The 19,646-nt window shown below is 37.0% G+C and overlaps 1 protein-coding gene across 2 annotated transcripts; it reads right to left on the reverse strand.

Moving 5' to 3' along the window:
• Positions 1-9,942: 9,942 nt before the first annotated feature.
• On the reverse strand, positions 9,943-17,423 carry SPP1 (secreted phosphoprotein 1). 2 transcript variants are annotated; one of them, XM_077765128.1, is made up of 7 exons: positions 17,320-17,423; positions 16,171-16,235; positions 16,024-16,062; positions 13,123-13,203; positions 12,787-12,828; positions 11,477-11,755; positions 9,943-10,778 (listed from the first exon to the last, which is right to left on the reverse strand). In XM_077765128.1, exons 2-7 carry the CDS (start codon positions 16,222-16,224, stop codon positions 10,374-10,376), a joined length of 900 nt encoding a protein of 299 aa, XP_077621254.1. In that variant the 5' UTR covers positions 16,225-16,235; positions 17,320-17,423; the 3' UTR covers positions 9,943-10,373. The 2 variants fall into 2 exon arrangements, with proteins under 2 accessions (XP_077621254.1, XP_077621255.1); XM_077765129.1 differs by lacking the exon at positions 13,123-13,203.
• Positions 17,424-19,646: the final 2,223 nt, after the last annotated feature.

Here is a 19,646-nt window from a genome sequence, read left to right on the forward strand (position 1 = left end):
TCTCTTTTTCATTTATAATTTTTATTTGAGTCTCTCTCTTAGTCAGTCTAGTAAAAGGTTTGTTGATTTTATCTTTTCAAAAAACCAATACAGTTTTGTTGATCTTTTCTATTGTCCACCTAAAGAGTATTTCATTTATTTCTGCTCTAATCTTTATTATTTCTTTTATTCTGCTAACTTTGGCTTAGTTTTTTCTTTTTCTTTTTTTGTCTAGTTCCTTGAGGTGTAAAGTTAGGTTATTTATTATAGAACTTCCTCTCTTTCTTAGTTCAGGCATTTTGCTATAAACTTCCTTCTTAGAATTGCTTTTATTGGATTGTATACGTTTGGTGTTGTTTAATTTCTATATATTTGTGAATATTTCAACTTTTCTTCTGTTATCAATTTCTAGTTTTATACCATCATGACTGGGAAAGATTTCAGTCTTCCTAAATTTGTTAAGACTTGTACTGTGGCCCAATATACAACATATCTGGAGAATGTTCTGCTTGTGCTTGAAAAGTATATTCTGCTGCTGTTCAAAGTAATGTTCCTTAAATGTCTGTTAGGTTCATTTGATCTATAGCATTATACAAGCCCACTGTTTCCTTATGGATTTTCTGTCTGATGATTTATTCATTGTTGAATGCAGAGTATTGAAGTCCTCTACTATTGTTTTATTGCTGTTTATTTGTCCTTTCATTCCTGTTAATACTTGTTTTATATGTGTAAGTGCTCCAATGATGAGTGAATATATATTTATAATTGTTATATCTTCCTGATGAATTGATAGTGATCTTACTTCCTTTGGATAAATATACAGAAATGGAATTTTTGGATCATATGGTACTTCTGGTTTTAATTTTTTGAGAAACCTCCCTACTGTTTTCCCAATTCTGTTTTCACCAACAGCGCACAAGGGTTCCCTTTTCTCCATATCCTCACCACACTTGGTATGCCTGAGAGCCATTCTAACAGGTATAAGCTGTTATCTCATTATGGTTTTGATTTGCATTTCCTTTGATAATTAGTGCTGTTGAGCACCTTTCCATGTACCAGTTGGCTATCTGTATGTCTTCTTTGGAAGAATGTCTACTCATTGTACTGTCCATTTTTTAATTAGATTATTTGGGTTTTTCTGATATTGCATTTTGTGAACTACTTTAACCCAAGTAGTTAGGTCATTTTTTAAAATCAGCATTTTGCAAATTTTATCATACAGATTTTATACATATTTTCTTAGTTTTATATCTAAATATTTCTCTCTTTTGGAGCAAGTGGAAATGGCACCATTTTCCATCTTCGTTTTAACTTGTTCATTGTCAGTATGTAAGAATTGAATTGATTTTTGTATATTGATTTTTAAATCCTACAATATTACTGAACTCATTGTTCTAGGAGTGCTTTGTAGGTTTTTTGGTAGTCTGTACATAGAAAATCATGTTGTCTGAAAATAGCTTTATTTTTTCTTTTCTAATTTGTGTGCTCTTTAATTTTTAATTTAATTTAATTATTATTTTGCCTTATTGTAGTGACTAGAGATTCCAGTGCCATGTTGGATAAGAATGGTGAAAGGGGACATTCATTCTTTTTTTTCCCATTCTTAGAGTAGAAGCATTCAGTATTAAGCATTCATCCTTAAATATGATATTAGCTATAGGTTTTTCCAGATGCTCTTTATAAGGTTGAGGAATTTCCCCTCTATCCCTATTTTTCCAAGAGTTTTTATCATTAATGAGTATTGGATTTGGTCAAACACTTTTACTATACCACTGATATTATCATGTGATATTTTTTCCTTTTAGCTTGTTAATATGGTAAAATACATTGTTTGATTTTCAAATGTTGAACAAGCTTTATGTACCTGGTTTGAAACCCACGTGATCATAATGTACTATTGTTTTTACACATTGTTGAGTTTGACTTGCTAACATTTTATTGAGAAGTTTTGTGCCTATGTTCCTGAAAGATATTGGTCTGTAACTTTCTTTTTTGTGTGTGCTATCTTTGTCCCCTTTTGATATCACGGGTAATATTGGGTTCATAAGGTAAGCTAGGAAGTGTCCCATCTTCTATTTTCTGGAAGAGATTATGTAAAATTAGTGTTAATTCTTCTTTGAATGTTGGAGAAAATTCTCCAGAGAAACTGTCTGAGCCTAGAGATTTCTTTCTCAGGATTTTAAAATTACAAACTGAATTTAACAGCTGTAAGAATATTCAGGTTATTAATTCCATCTTGACAGAATTTTGGTAGTGTGTGAATTTTGAGGAGCTGCACTATTTCTTCTGAGAAATTTCTTCTATCTCTTTACCCCTTAGAGTAAATTGTTGATAGTCATGATAGTTTGCTAGCGCTGCCATAATAAAACCTCACAATCTAGGGGGTTTAAAACAACAGAAATGTATTGTTTCACAGTTCTAGAGACCAGAAGTCTGAAATTACGGTATCAGTAGGGCCTTGTTTCCTCTTGAAACTGTAATGGAACCCTAGCTTTCCTTTTGCTAGTTTCTGGTGGTTTGCTAGGAACCCATGGTATTCCTTGGCTTGCAGCTGTATCAGTCTACTTTTTGGTGTCACATGGTGACCTGTGACATCATATGTGATGCCTTTGGTGTCATATGGTGTTTTCTGTCTTCAAATTGCCTTCTTATGAAGACCTCTAATCTATCAGATTAGAAGCCCACTATACTCAGTACATCTTCATCTCAACAAAACTAATTACATCTGCAATGACCCAATTTCCAAATAAGGTCACATTCATAGATGTGGGAATTAGGATTTCCACATAAGTNTTTGCGCGTGTAAACTCCCCGTACCGGGGGTGCAGCTGAAGTTGGTTGCACTCTTCAACCCAGGCCAGTCCGAATCTCCAAATCCCCGTCCGCACGCCCCGCTGAAATTGCCTTAGACACAGCTTCCCAGGCAACCCCCTCGGGCAATTCCAGGCCCCCTGCCGAGCTCTGGGGGTGGAGTCAGAATCGCTGCTTCCTTCTCTGGGTCAGGCTGGCACACATGGGCGGGGGCTTGCCTACCGGGTGTTCTGAGCCCGATTCCGCTGGAGTGAAGAAAACCGGTCCCTCTATGGCTCGTCACCCGAAACACGAACTCACAGGCAAATAATCCAGTTTTTAGTTCTCTGCCTTCCCTCTGGAGTCCCAGCCAGCCAGGAGCGCGGACGCCCGGTGTCTGCGCGGCTCTTTCAGGGGCCCCAGCCGCCCGGGAGCTACAATGGCGGCAGGCGCGCCACCACTCTGAAGTCCAGCCGCCAGGAGCAAGCACAAAGAAGCAGTTTGTGTGCTCATCCCCCCCCCCCCCCGCGGGGACCAGTTGGCGTGAGGGGACCTGGTGTGCAGGTATTTGGCAAGTACGGTCTTTCTATGCACCGAGGGGAGGTTTTTCTCCCCCGATCAGAGGTTTTTCTGTTTCGGACTCTCTCCTTTTCCCCTCTCACTCCCCGTAGAGGGTAGAGGGGGATCGCCTCCCACCCTGGAGTCTCCGATCCTGGCCCGATTTTTATCTTCCCCAGTTCGCACTCACGTTAGAAGGCTCTCTCAGTGGATTCTGTGTCCTTTTTCTCCCAATCTCTCAGGTTTTGTAAGTTTCCAATGGCTTCAGATCTTTTCTGTGTGATGTATGGGCGCGAGTGCAAGTTCGGAGCTCCTTACTTCTCCGCCATCTTGCCCCCAGAAAAACTTAACTTTTTGTAAAGTTCAGGTCCATCACATCACAGAGTAACTCAAACTCTAAATCTGTTTTCTTATCATTTGATCCTGTGAAACATGGTGATGGTTCACACTTCTTATTGCATGGTATTATTAAGCACAAACTCAGTGGTCCCGTTTGTAAAGCTAAGTTTGATTCCTGGATGAATATGGTGCCCACCAAATCTCTCTAGTTAGAGATCTCTTTGGTTAGCCATGGTGACCACCAAATCTCTTCTTTCTGTGGAATGTCTAATTTGTGTGATCTTCTAAGACCAGGTGAATATCTTGTTGCCAGTAATATTTTGTGCAATTATTTTAACATTCATTAGCTGTCATTTTCTGAATCAATATTACACTGTGGATGGTAAAATGATTTTCTAATTTCATCATCCCTTCTACATTTACTATTAGTTGGCATTCACCTGTAATGAAGATTTTTCCTTTTTCTGTGCTTTCACTGTGTACTAATGAAACTAAAAAATTGAAGATTGTTATAATTCATTATTACCATTATTCTTTAAATTTTTTTTAATGTTCATTTGAGAAAGACAGACAGAGCATGAGTGGGGAAGGGTGAGAGAGAGAGGGAGACACAGAATCTGAAGCAGGCTCCAGGCTCTGAGCCATCAGAACAGAGCCTGATGTAGGGCTCAAACCCACAAACTGAGATCATGACCTGAGCCTAAGTCAGACGCTCAACTGACTGAGCCACCCAGGCATCCTTAATTATTCTTTTTATTCTCAAATTACTCCAGTTTTGGCCAATGGAAATCCCCAAGTTTGATCTTTGGTCCCTTGGTTGTGACCCCATTTTGTCTTTGAGTGCTCTCTTGCATTTTATCATTGAAGAAATTACAGGCTCATTTTTCACTCATTCTACCCAGGGAACAGGAAGCAGCATTCCCCCCCCAAAAAGCCTGTGACAGCTATCAGTTTACTGCTGTCCTGCTTTGTAATACTGGACTTGGACTCTATAAACATGCTTCCTTTACCAGCTGCCACAGTGGGAAGCTTTGTCAGTAGATGGCACTGGAGGGACACTGCAGGAAACAGGCTTCTCTTGCTGGTGTGTATTCTCTTTTTTTTGCTCCGCCTGTGCAAGCCTTGTGCAAGAACGCACAGTGGCAGTCACTCTCTGGCTAGTTTTTCTGGCACCTTGGCCTGCAGTACTTTGCTCTGCAGTAGTGGCCCATGGTTTCCTGATTGCTGGCATCAGTCTCCTGGCTCTCCAGTGGGAAGTGTCCTGTTTGCCAACTTCAGCCCACCAGCTATGGATCAGCTGTAGCAAACTTCTCTACGGTCTCCTGGGCTACAGCTATATTCTCTCTAATGAAGTCTGAATCTCAGTTTTAGGGAGAGGGTCTCTCTTTAATAACAAATTGTCCCTTACATGGGTACTGTTAGCCTTCTGATGCTGTTAAGTTTCTCTTTTATCTCATCTGGTTAATCCCCTGTTTCTAGTTAATAATGTTTTATGTTAAACTTTCCCTGTTCAAATTACTAGTCTGTTTCATGTCTTTATAACTGAACCCATACTGGTGGAGTTCAGGGAATAATCTTTGAGTGGTGCCACCATTCAGAGATGCGGTTTCTCAATTAAATCGGTATGTGTTTGAATTTGAGCATAGTGTTAAGCTGCTCACCAATAGGAAATGGGATGCTTGTATTCTCTGGTAAGCAGGGACAACACAATTAGTGAAACTATTACCTGTGGTTGATGGTGATGAGGTGCCAAACAAAGCAGGTACAATGGGAGCCCAAGGGACTGCTGTACCTCACTAATGATGACCTTAAGGATGGTGGTGTCTTAGCCTGTTTGAGCTACTGTAGCCAAAATACCGAAAAGACTCAGTGCCTTATAAACAACAGGTATTTACTTCTGACAGTTCTGGAGGCGGGGAAATTCAAGATAAAGGCATCAGTAGAGCTGGAATCTGAGAAGGGCCTGCTTCTTAGATCATAGACAGCCATTTTCTTCCTGTGTCCTTCTGTGGTGAAAAGGGCCAGGGAGCTCTCAGGAGTCTCTTTTATAAGGACATCTATCTATTTATGAGGACTCCACTCTCCTGACCTAATCACCTCCCAAAAGCCCCACCTCTGATACTCTTATGTTGGGGGTCAGGTTTCAACATATGAATTTTGGAGGGACACAAACATTTAGTTTATAGCAGGTGATAGGGGATTGGATCTTCTCATAGAAAAGCTTTTCCCACACCCAAGTGATAAATTAACTACCTCATGTATTTGTCTAATGGTTTTGTAGTTTCCTTTATTTAAAGGAATAAATTTAAAGGAATTTATTTTTTAAATGTTTATTTATTTTTGAGAGAGAGAGTAAGAAAGGCGGGGGGTGAGAGAGAGAGAAAGAGAGCAAGAATGGAGGAGGGGGAGACAGGTGGGGGAGAGCAGAAGATCTGAAGAGGGTTCTGTGCTGGCAATAGAGAGCCTGATGCAGGGCTCCAACTCGAGAACTGCAGGATCATGACCTGAGCTGAAACTGAATACTTAACCTATTGAGTCACCCAGGTGCACCTTTATAGTTTCCTTTGAAATTTAGATTTCTGGTCTATTTGGAGAATTTTCTGATGTACAGTGTGAATTATGGATCCAATTTTATCTTTTCCCAAATGGATATCCAGTCACTCAACATCATTTGTTGAAGTCCATCTTTTCCCAAGTGATCTTAGATGGCATATTCTAATTTCCACATGTACTTGGGTGGATTTTTGGATTTACTACTCCCTTCCCACTCTATTTGTTTGCCAGTACCACAGTATTTTTTATTAGAGAGGCTTTGTAGCCTGATTTAATACTTGTTAGGGCTATTGCTTTTATTTTCCTTTAATTATTGTATGTTTATTTTTCCATATGAACTTTAGAATTAGCTTGCATAATTCTAGGAAAAAGTTTACCTTTATTTTAACTGGAATCAAATTTATATATTACATGGGGGAGGATTGTCATCTTTATGATACTGAGTTGTCTTATATGAGAACAAATAATGCCTTTCCATTTCTTGAAGTCTTTTTTGGCTTGCAGAAGTGTTTCACAGTTTTTCTAATGTAGTTTTGGCACATTTCCTTAAGTATTTTATCTTTTTTGGTTTTGTTTCTAAAAATTTTTTCAATGTTTATTTTTGAAAGATGGAGAGTGGGGGGAGGGACAGAGAGAGAGACAGAATCGGAAGCAGACTCCTGGCTCTGAGCTGTCACTCAGGTGCCCCAGGTTTTGTTTCTATATTAAATGACATTATATCTTTTAAATGGTTACTGTTTGTATTTTTGTATATGTGTCTCAGGTACATTTTATATTATGGTACCTTACATAAATTAGTACTGATTCTTTTTCTAGGTGTAGTATTTCATGATCTATATAGAGATATAATGTAATTCTTTCTCAAATCTTACGCATCTATATGCTTATGATCATTGGATCTTATCGCCAATGCTTTGCTAGATAGTAGTGGAGTGGAGCAGGACAAACCTGCTTCATCCTGGATCTTAATAAGAATGTCTCTACTGTTTCTCCACCAAGTGTGACGCTGGATTTTGAGCTGAGATGGGAAATATTTTATCATGTCAAGAAAGTATCTTAATTTTATTCTTATGAAATTAAGAATGAGTGTTAAAATTTGTCAAAAGCTGTGCTACATTTTACTATGTGTTCGCAATTAGTTCTTTTCCCCCTTCTTCTATCGTGGTATATTGTTGGGAGAGAATAATTACCTGTATACCAGTTTTGGGTTTGAGCATGCAATTTGCTTTAAACAATGGAATTTGATCAATGGTGGTAGTGTCAGTTTCATAGGCCAAAGCATCATATGTTTCTGCTCACCCCTTTTGTGTTTCTGCCTCTACCATCAGAAGGACACGCCCTGAGTAGTAGATGATCCAAATGGAGAAGCATATGGAGCAGACCCGAATCCATCCTGCAGCCTGAAGCATAACCACCCTTGCCAACCCACAGACTGGAAAGTGAGAAGAAGAAAAATATTTGATGTGGTAAGCCACTGAGATGTCAGGGGTGTTTGTTACTCCCTATTTTCACAGTAGTGGTAGCTCGCTAACACAAAATTTTTTTTATCATCTATACATCTAATCAACATTTTTCTCCTTAGATCTAACTACATGATGAACTACTAATGTATTTACTAATATTGGAGCTTAGTTGTCTGGGAATAACCGCACCCTTTGATTATGATACACTCCTTAAACTTAATTTGAAGCTGATAATTTTATTTAGGATTATTCCATTCCTAGCCATGAGTGAGATTGCTTTATACTTTTAGTGTGTGTGTGTGTGTGTGTGTGTGTGTGTGTGTGTGTAATCTTTACCAGGTTTGGGTAAACCTGGTTTACTGACATTTTATCCTGTTTGCTGACATTCTGTTTACTGACCTTTTATTTAGGATTCTGTTTGCTGACATCTTATTTAGGATTATTCCATTCCTAGTCATGAGTGAGATTGCTTTATACTTTTCGTGTGTGTGTGTGTGTGTGTGTGTGTGTGTGTGTGTAATCTTTACCAGGTTTGGGTTTTAAAATTATNATCTTTTAATGTTTTTATTTACTTTTGAGAGAGGGAGATCGCGTGAGCAGGGGAGGGCCAGAGAGAAAGGGAGACGCAGAATCTGAAGACAGGCTCCAGGCTCTGAGCTGTCAGCACAGAGCCCGATGTGGGGCTCAAACCCACGAACAATGAGATCATGACCTGGGCCAAAGTCAGACGCTCAACTGACTGAGCCACCCAGGCGCCCCTGGTCTTTGAAAGTTTGATAGAATTCCCCTGTAAAATCATTTTGATCTAAATTTTATAGTTAGTTCTTTGATAACTTCTTTCGTTTATAGAAATCTGTCTAGTTATGCTTTCCATGTATAGCAAGGCCGATTTTGGTAAATTGTATTTTTTTAGAAAATAATCCAATTCATCTAGATTTTCCATTTTATTTGTAGGAGTTGTATAGTCTTTTGATACTTAAAAACTTATCAGTTTCGTTGATTATCTCCTTGCTTTTATTTCTTATTTGTGCTTTCTATCTTTGTTCCTTTATCGGGTTAGTTAAGGGTTTATCTATTTTGTTGTTGTTGCTTTTCACAAAGAGGAAGCATTTTGATTTATTAGTTTCTACTATTTCTCTGTTCTCTAACTCAGAACTTTTGCTTTTAAATTTACTATTTCCTTCTTTCTGCTTTCTTCTGCTTTACTTTGTTGCTCTTTTAAAATTTTGAAGATGGGAGCTCAATTCATTTTCCTTTTTTTAATGTGTTTGTTGTTGCAGGTATTTAAGGCTGTGGATTTTCTGTGATCACTGACTTAACTGCACTCTATTGATTTTGTGTTTGCATTATGATTCTTTTTTAGAAATTCTTAATTTTTCCCCTTTTGTCCTATTAATAAATTATTTAATAAAGAATTTTTAAATTTCCAAATGGAATTTCTAGTTTCAGAAAGAGCAGAGGAACAAGACATGGAACTAAAAATGCTTGCTCGACTTCAGGCTTCCAGAGCTTTTCATTTTGAATGAAATTGAAAATCTTGATTACTACCTGAAACTGTATTTAAGAATTTTCCAATACACGAGGGCTATTTATTATCTATGAGGGATCAACATAGCTATCAGATTCCATAGCTATTTTTTTCCTATCAGGGTTTCTTCCAAGGGCAAGAAAGCAATAAATTTACTGAGCAAATTAATGGTGAGTGATAAGAAACAATAAAATTGATTTGTGATTGCATCCAGGCTTTCATTAGCTTTCGTATCAGCTTTGTGAAAATTATAAAAAGGTGTTCCATTGGGTGTAAGTGGCTTGTGGAGTCCATGGATGGAGACTTTCTGGCTGATTATCAGTCCCCACTTGAATTCTGTTACCTTAACTAGGAACTTTAGCTCAGCCAGAAACTGTACAGTTAATCCAGAAGACCCTAGATTGCTCTCTACTAAGGTTAGCAGGTTCATTAAAATAGTTACACTTGTTAACTGCTGGCAGTTGTGCGCAGGAGGAGGGGGGGATAGAAAACAACGGATTGCTAAGACAGTGTGCCTTAAATGCTCTCATCCAAAAAAGTGATGATTATGTGATAGGATAGAGGAGGTGACAAGATAGAGGTGTTAACTAATGTTATGGTGGTAATCATTTTGTAGTATATAAGTGTATCAAATCATCATTTAGTATACCTTAAACTTACATAATGTTTTATGTCATTTGCATCTCATTTAAGCTGGGGGAATAAAAAGCCACAGATACCACCAAACTCTCATTATATTTGAGGTATAAGATTTATTCACACACACAAAAAATAATCACAACCAAATGTACACTAATTCAAAAAACAAAGGATTACAGTGACATAAAATTCTATATTCTCTTTTATAAGTGTGTAAAAGTATTTTGTTTGCTTCTACATAAATTTCCATTCATAAAAGAATAGCAAACATTAAAATGCACTGATAGTTTGCATTTCTTATATGGAAAGAACATAGACCAAACTCTGGGGCTTTAGTTTGCAAGGATGTTACCATGAAGCGACATGCTAAACTAATGATCAAAAATGGTATCTATTTCCAGATCCATATACATATACATTCACCAACTAAGCTGAGAAATAAGCATTTCATATTGTCGCCCATCTTGCTGTAATATATTCTTTCTTTTTACTAAAAGCAGAGTAAGAAATTGCATTTTCTCCTTTTAATTGAACTCAGAAGATTTACTCTCTAATTCATGAGAAATGCGAAATTTCAGTTGTTTATCTTCTTCCGCACTCTCAGAGTCTTGGACTAGCTCCTTTTCATGGCTTTGAACTGTTTGGCTGACAAGCTCACTGCTGACATCCTGACTTTCCTGACTACCAATCTCCTGGGAATGTGTATTGTTCTCATCACTTGCCTTCAGCTTATACTCTTTGGAGTGCTTGCGGCTCTTGGTTTCCATACTGTGGTCATCCACCTGACTTGTTTCCTGGCTGTCCTTCCCATGGCTATCCCCATCAAGAGACCTCCGCACGGTGTGGGAAAGGAGAACAGCATTGAAGTCATCTTCCATACTCTGACTTTTCACAAGTGATGTGAAGTCCTCCTCTGTAGAATCAGGATACTGAATCACAGAACAAATGGAAGAAGGAATAAATGAATAGTCAGGGATAGGGGTGTTGTAATTCTGCTTCCTAACTTTTAGGCCAATTTAAACTGATAATTGTCTAAATTTGGGTAAAGCCAAAAACGGGACTAGCATGTTATTTTGCCAAGACTTTTCACATATTCATCTCCAGTTTAATAGGTACATCAATTATGCATATGATGAAAACTTGAAGTAGGTCTCATTATCTCTGTTTTACATAAAGGGAAAGTGAATAGAAAGTTAAAGAGTAAAATGAATAGTAAATGCCAAGGGTATGTGTTCAATCCAGATCCTTCCACTGTACATTTAGTGTGATTTGCAACTCTACAGTTTATCTTAGAGTATTAGGTACTTAGGTATTTAGCTTCAAAACCTGACCATTATACTGTGAAAATAATTGATATTTTCCAAAGTTTTTTTTAAACTAAAAAAGTGAATAGAATAAATGCTTTACAGCCAGGATTTGGAAAAAGAGCATTGTGATTGAGAGAGAAAATTAGGGAGAAATAGCATGGCCTTAAACATAAAATCACCAAGGGGAAAGAGGTTTTCTGTTTGAAAGTCATAAATTAATAATGTTACTGAATGAATAAATGAATATGCCTATGCACACCTGGAGTTCCTAGAATTGGGCTCTAATCATAAATATCTGATGTGTCTGTTAAAGGATTTACCTGGCCTTCGTATCTGTGGGACTTCTTAGACTTGGACCTCAGTCCATGAGCCACACTATCACCTCGGCCATCATATGAGTCTCTTGTGGGGACAGCTGGGGTGAACAACTGGGTTGCTGGAACGTCGGTGGGAAAGTCAGTGACCAGTTCATCAGATTCATCGGACTGGTTAGAGTCGTCATCTATGTCATGGGAATCAACGGAGTCCTGGCTATCCACATCATCGGCATCATCTTCATCATCTACATCATGGCTTTCATTGGACTTACTTGCGAGGGTCTAAAAATCAAGACAGTCAGAAAAATTCAGGTAAAGGTTTTTATTTTCCCTTAGTCTTTAGAGTGTCTTTCAAACTATTTTGTTTTCAGAATCTTTGATTCACAGTAATGTACTCAGTGGCTATTAGGAGCAAATGTTAGTATCTTTAACACAAGGATAAGTGGAATCATAATCTGAGGTGTTTTGCTTGATTTTCCATAAGTAATTATTTTCATAGACCTTTTCAAGCAATATACGTGAGTATATCGTTTAAATTGATAACATTGCTTTTCCTTGTTCATATTAGATATTATTATTGACCAAATTCAATGATGAAATAACTACAGCTACATAATTATGGGATTTTTTTCTATTTGAAATAAGAATTCTCAGGATATTGGAGCACTCATATATTAATGCATACACAAAAACCTAAAACCACCTCCTTATTAGCATGGATAAGCAAAAGGTGTATAAATTGCAGCTCAAAGCTGTCAGTTAAATTAACCAATTAATGTCTATTAAACTTCTGATTAGCAAATATAGTAGGTTATTTATGTAGCTTTCCTATTTAGAGATTCTTAACATATTCAAACAGATCTTAAGGAAAACAAATTTAACTTATCTGTCTGTTTAGCAAATATATTAAAAATCCTAATAAAAAGGATAGTTCTCACATAAACCATTATGTTAGGAACAGAAATGTTCCTAGAGACAAAATCTTGGCTTTCATAGGCATTAATTAGATGCTTATCAGATACTGGATAAGACATCTACAAAATACCTTAAAATATTAAGAGTCTTAGTATTTCAAATAACAGACATTGGCAAACATTTCCTGCCACCCTAAACTTATCTGTAGGAATCTGATACTTCTGCCATTTAGTAAATACATGTTTTTCTTCTGAGCAAGTTTTAGACTGGCAATTTACTGGAAAATTTGCTAAGAGAATCTTGTCAGACTTGAACACGGGCAATGTTATTAGGAGAAAGAGTGGCTTCTTTAATCTCCCCAAGGCATGGTCAGCCTCGGATTCAAGGTGAGAACTTACCTTTTGTTTGAAGTCATCAGTTTCCTCAGGGAGTACAGTATTCTGAAGAAGGAGGGACATATATCAGGCAGTGTACATCAAACATGCCTAATATTGTAATTAAAAAGTTAGCCTTTTCTATCCCAAGCAGTTCTCCTTTTTCAGCCTCAAACGTGGGTGGCTTAAAGTGAAGGGAAGTCAACGGGACCAGATCAATTGCTATCTTGAGCTTACGTTTACCCACAGGCAGGAAGGCTCCATTTATTGGCCCAAATGGCCTGCATGATAGCTACTTTTTGTTGCTGTGATCTAATTTGAAAAATGTAATTTTTAAAATTAGTTAAAAATTAAAAATACCTGTAGTGCTAGGGAACTCTGCTTCTGAGATGGGTCAGGCTTTAGCCAAGTAGCTACAGCACCAGGGTATTTGTTGTAAAGCTACAAAAAATGTTGCATATTTGTCATTATTTGAAAAAGAAACATAAAAGATCTCTAAGAGATTAGCTAAAAAAAAACCAACTACACTTCACTGACCTTGGTGGGTAAGCATAATATGCATGTATGTCGTCAACCAGAGCCTTAGATATGTCTTTTAGCATTTATTTTTCTTGCAGATTCATTTAATATACTCTTACATAGCACTTACTGGGGACCAGGTACTTTTTTTCAAAGTGATTTACAAATATTTATTCATTTAATCCTCTCAAACCCCTGTGAGATGAGTAGCATTATTTTTCCCATTTTACAGATTGGGAGAAATTCAGCCACAATGAAGTTTCATGGTAGAAAGTGGCAGATTCAGGGTTCAAATCCAGGCAAACTGGCTCTTTGCACTGATACATTCTGTGCATACTGAATACTGTGCATTCCTGTTCCATGCTTGCTAGCTGAAATTTCCTCAGATAAAGCACAGCTAAAGCAGAAGTTCCCTTAATGGGTGGTGATCTTCATCATTTTCTCCATGGAACATGGAGGAACTCTCTAAAGCTATGCTGTCTGATATGGTATCCTCCAGCCATAGAACATGTGGTTACTTAATTAAAATTTAATAAAACTTAAAAATCAGTTCAATAGCCACAGGTGTCTAGCTGCTCTCTGAGTGGACGGTACAGAAGTAGAATATTAACATCATCACACAGAAGTTCTGTTGCTCCAAGGTGCCACAGACATGAATGGTTTTTCCTCTAGCCAAGTTATATATCTGGAAAATGATTATCCTAGTGCAGACGAGTGGAAGTTGCTCTGAATAAGTGTCATCTGATGAGCTGTATCACCCAGAGCCAATCCTTTCACATCCCTGTCACTGAGAATGAGATTCCTGGCGGTTCCACAGAGTCCCTTTCACAGCCAGCCACCAAGTGGGGGAGGGGTGGGGAGGCAGCCAGTCAGGAGCACTTGGGTTTCCTCAGGGCTGGCTCTAACCAGAGAAGCTTCACAGTGGGCTTCTCAGAAAGCATTTGCTGAAAGAAGGGGTCCCTTGCCTAAAAATGATCTGAAAACTACCGGTCTAGATGAGTTCCAAGTTTCTGTCTTGGAAAGATTATATACAAATATGTTATAACGTATATAATTAGTAATTAATATATTTATACTTAATATATCTATTTCCCAATGAGACATGTAATATGGGCTCAGAGGGAATCCATTTATAAGTTCAATTTATGATTTAAAACAAGGTAATATGAAGACAATGTAGATGAACAAAATAAGCAGACCAAACCCCCTAATAGTCGTAACACTCACAGATAACCAGGGTTCATCTTCAGAGGTGTTTCCTATTAACTTTCCATGTTTCCTGCTAGTCTAAGGTTCTAGGATTCTGGTGGGTTGAATCTTCTAACTGTCATTTAATAACTTATACTGTCATAGCTTTATGTGCCATATTTGTTCTATTAAGAAGGCACTAATCCTTGCCTCAAATAGTGTGACGTCTATATTTTCTGGAAATGTAAGTTTTTCTGGGTTGTTCAATACTTGTTTTCTCAAATCAGTTGGACATGCCTATAACACCTACTTGCACACCCAAACACATACAGCAATACTTCTCTAAATGTCTTCATTAAGCAATCTATTTTCCGTGACCCCAGGCAACTCTCTATGGCCTTTATTCTGTTCATCTGGGATTGAATTCTGTGTGCTTTTTGTGAGCTCCTCAGGACAATGCCCATTTGTTGTTTGGCTGGCACAGTTTCACCTTTTTTGGAGAGGCGTGTACATCTATGGTGCTGGTCAAAGACTTATAATAAAGGGTTTGATTTGGTCTTCTGTTTGATTAGAAAATTATCTAAAATCAGCTGACACGCATAATAGATCTAAACAGTATGAAAGACTATCTTTATGTAATGGGCTTCTTAGCAAATATCTTAGAAGATACTGTGAATTTTAGAGTCACACAAACTATCCAGTAATGTGAGACAAATGTTACACTTAGTAAAGCAAAGGGTGGAGCTTTCTACGTCTAGCATAGTATGTTGACTCATGGAAAGAAAAAGTCACACAACTTCATAGAATTCATTTTACATAAGTGATAATGGTCTAGAGCGTTATTTCATTGTATAAAAAATCTAATTTGATGTTAAGAGCAAATAGTTACTAAAAATTATACAGCTCTTCCTTAACTTGCGATGGGGTTATGTCCCAATAAACCCATTGCAGGTTGAAAATATGGTGTGTCATAGATGTAATCAATACACCTAACATATGGAGTGTCATAACTTAGTCTAGCCTACCTTCAATATGCTCAGAATGCTTACATTAGCCTGAAGTTAGTCAAACACATCTAGCACAAAGCCCATTTTATAATAAAGTATTGAATATCTCATATGATGTATTGAATACATATGACATGGTTGTATGGGCACAGAATGGTCAAAAGCATATTGGTGTTTAGCCTTGTGATCATGTGGCTGACAGGAAGCTGCAGTTCACTGTTCACTACCACTGCCCAGCATCACAAGGGAGTATTATGTATTGTTAGCCTAGGAAAAGGTCAAAATTCAAAATTTGAGGTATGGTTTTTACTAAATGCATATGGCTTTATCACCATCATAAAGTTGAAAAATTGTATATTGAACCATGATAAGTCGAGGACCATCTGTAAATGTACTTAGTACTGGCCTAGGTTGAAAGCAGGCAGTCACTACTTATCAATTAACAGCATGACTATGAACTTAAGTAAAATGGCAACAAAGGTTTGTGGTGCCTCTTGTACAGCTTCATAAGTGATTTAAGGACATGATAAACCTAAAAGATGCTTACCTGCTTTTCCTCAGAGCTCCCAGAATCAGCATGTTTAATCTTTGAAACAGAAAAGATGAAGATTATAATGTGAATGTGTTCCCAGCACATGGGAGTACATAATTCATGTATTTTCAGAAATTTCCTTTAAGATTCAGCTGTACTCACTGGAATGGCGTAGGCAATGCCCAGGAGGCAGAAGCAAATCACTGCAATTCTCATGGTTATTCTTCCTGGAAAATATTTTGTAAGGAATATTTAATTTCTTTGTAGGGTGAAACAGTGATACCTCTGGATGCTACCATATTACAAAATAATTACAAATAAAATGCATTTTCTGTACAACATTCTCTTCCTTTTGGAGAAAACTTTTGTTTCATTCACTATGGTCTTTTGAGTTAATATTTATAATGCCACCTCTATCCTCCATCTCTCACTATTAGGTAAGGGAGAAAGGAATGTTATGAGTTTATATTTAACTTTAAAATTTAGAGTTCCAGGGATTATACCATTACTATCTGATATCTCCAGCTATCTAAACCTAAAAACAGATCATTAGTAATTTAATTAAAATATAAGCTAGTGTTAGTATACTTATTTCTTAGAGAAGAAAAACACAAGGAAAAAAAGTAAAACTACAGAAAGAAACTTGCTTTCTCTATTTTTCAAGCATGCATTTTAAATGTGATTCTTAACTAATTATTAAAAAGTTACTACTTAGGTAAAACTCAGTTATTTAAGAAAGGCATTCTAGAAATTTGAAACAAAAAACAACACATTGAAAATAGTCAACAGCTTTTCTATTCATGATAACAAGTCTACATAGTGTCATTTTGTATTTTGGTGAAAAATTTAACAGCTAAATACAGAAGTAAAATATTCAGGAAGGTTTTTTTTTTTTTCTTAAAAATAGGATGGATACATTAAATCATCAAAAAGCAGCATTATTATTAGCTTACATTACCACTAAAGATCCTTTTCCTTTTAAATGCTCCCACAACCATCTACCCATTAGAAATAATGTATATGTAATCATTTGAAAGGGGCATAGAAAGTTTATTTTATTTTTTTCTGTTTGGAAGAAATAGTGTTAGTTATTTTGAGGACTCAAAGTATTTCTGAATTATATATATGACTGGCTTTCAAAATAGCCAGTCACTTTTCCTCCAGGAAATCTATAATGTATTTGGCATGCTCAATTAAAGGACAAGAACGATTTAAGTCTGCTTAACAGCTTTACAGTTTAACTCTTCCTTACCACTTGCCCTCCACCGTGAAATGAAGCCAAGCACATAGGACAGTGCACTGCGGGCTTACCTTGAGCTGTGGTTGCTGAGAAGAGAGCCCAGTCCTGGACCGTGTGGCAGTGCTAGCCTTCTCTTCTTGCTGCTGACACCCAGGACCTCCCAGAATTTAAATGCTGCTCCCGACATTCTCCACCAACACAGGGAGGCGGAGAAATGTGTCATGAGGTTTTTTTTGCCACTGCCCAACCCACTTGCTCCCACACTTCCCCTCTGGTTTTTGTGGTTAAAAAAGACAAAGAAGCAAACACACAAACTACTCTACAGTTAAAATATTACTTACATACAGTATCATTAACTAGATTTTGCATTTATGGGATTGACATTCAGAGTCATCGAAGGGCATCGAGGGGTCCTCTAAAAAAAGCGGGGAGGAATGACTAGTTCTTTTAGAGAGTTTATAATTTCTGAATTAGAAGGAAAATTGTTATATGAATCAGTCCTAAATAAAATGAAAAGAAATGGATTTTTGTTTCTTTCGGGGTAAATAACAGATTAAGGCAATATAAACAACCACACTTGCCTGATAATTATACTTGTTTAGCAGCTGCAAGACTACCGTTCAGGTGTACGAAAAGTTCAGAAAGGCTTCCTCCATCCTTTACAACTCAAGCTTATTTTTCTGATTTCAAGTATGTAACAGCTTGTCTTATAGACAAATGACATTAGTAACATTAAAATCTATGTTTATGCCCATTAAGTTGGATTCACAATGACCTTTCAAAGACATGAATTTTTGTCGCACTGTTTGAATTGTTTGGAGGTGACGAATCTCCTAGTTCGGTAGATAAAATAGAGGACTGGTAATTTACTCTATATGCTACAGAAGTAAAGCAGTTTCTGACTGGGAGCAGTATTACTGCTGAGAACACTGTTTCTGGGGCCGGAGTGTGGCTTTGCCTCCCTGCTGCCACCAATTAGCTGTGTGACCTTGGGAAGATCACTCAGCTGGCCTGTATTTGTTTCCTTATCTGTCAAATGCACACACTATTACCTAGCTCATGGGGGTTTTGAGAAGTTTAAATGAATTAGTATGCATAAAATTAACAATGCTTGGCACATATTATATGTGTATTTTGAACACTGTGTTAACTATTACTGGAACGTTTAGGAAGAGCAGGAAGTCATGATTTCAGTGACTTTAAGTGGAATCAGTTATTAGAATGAGCTAGATGTAAGATATTTAAACTGTGTGCATTAATAGGGTAATTTGTACATTTCTACAAGAATGGATTGATTTATGAATTATCTTTTTCTAGTTTTCCCCCCGGGATGTATAAAGTCAGTTACTTAATAAAATTAAAAATGTTTTTTCATATTAAAAAAAACTTTACTGGGTATTTAAAAGGTGTTTACATGAAAGAGAATTACAGATAAAGTTTGAATATTGGAACAGAAATTAGAGGTAGCCAAGCTTTGAGTCCATTTTAAATATTTAATATTGTTTTGAGATTATTTAACTTCTTCAGCTGTTTTTCTCCGTTGTGAAATGGGGATTGCACTATTCATTTATCTTACACCTCCACTGTAAGAATTGTGTGAAATGAGATTAAAGATAAATGGTCCTTTTTATTATTAGTTCTATCTAAGGTGTCAGTTCTTATTTACTAAATGCTGCCTTTAATATAAATATGGATTAAATAATTTCTTGCAGTGTTATTAGTATAACCATAATCCATAGGTTTTGTGGCCATTTGGTGTAGGAGGATATGTCTATTTTGGATGCATTACAAATGAATTATTATTGACTTGTGGGCTCTAATCACATTTTAATAAATCGGCTGGCAGCTATCTATATAAAATATAAAGTACAAGGTTATAAAGTTTCCAAATAGACTTCTTATTCCTCTTTTAAAAATTATTTTCCCTATAAACATATTACCCACACAAATTTGTCATATTGTAAATTGTGAGGGGAAGTTCACAAATTCTAAAAACAACAAGATTTCCACAGAATTCACCATGGTTTACTCTGTGCCCACGGGAATGATTTAATGGGAACTTAGAGAGTTATAGGAATAGATTTCGCTGGAGTCTAGCCATGTTGAGATGAACCATATGACCCATCACAGGACTCTTCTGGTCATAGCTCTGAAGTGCCACACGATGGCGTTTCTGAAAGGGATTTCAGACCACAAATCTGGTTCTATCAGTTTTCTTACTCTGGCAGGATAGGACATTCTCGTATTTAATGACAGAACTATAAAACAGCTGTGGGGCCTTGAATTTCTTGGCATGCCAGGCGAGAAAACATTTCCCAACAATGCTCCGCTACACAATAACCAGGAACACAGAGACCAAGAGAACTGAAGCATTCCTGTTCTGCTCTGTCATTGCTTT

Source organism: Crocuta crocuta, unplaced genomic scaffold (assembly GCF_008692635.1).
Source record: "Crocuta crocuta isolate KB4526 unplaced genomic scaffold, BGI_CrCroc_1.0 scaffold134, whole genome shotgun sequence".
NCBI classification, from domain to species: domain Eukaryota; kingdom Metazoa; phylum Chordata; class Mammalia; order Carnivora; family Hyaenidae; genus Crocuta; species Crocuta crocuta.

Coding starts and splice junctions, on each gene's coding strand:
- SPP1 (XM_077765128.1), bottom strand. CDS start 16,224: ATGAGAATTGCAGTGATTTGCTTCTGCCTCCTGGGCATTGCCTACGCC. Junction 11,756..12,786: donor CTGATGACTTCAAACAAAAG/GTAAGTTCTCAC, acceptor CTTGATTTTTAG/ACCCTCGCAAGTAAGTCCAA. Junction 10,779..11,476: donor CCCACAGATACGAAGGCCAG/GTAAATCCTTTA, acceptor TCTGTGATTCAG/TATCCTGATTCTACAGAGGA.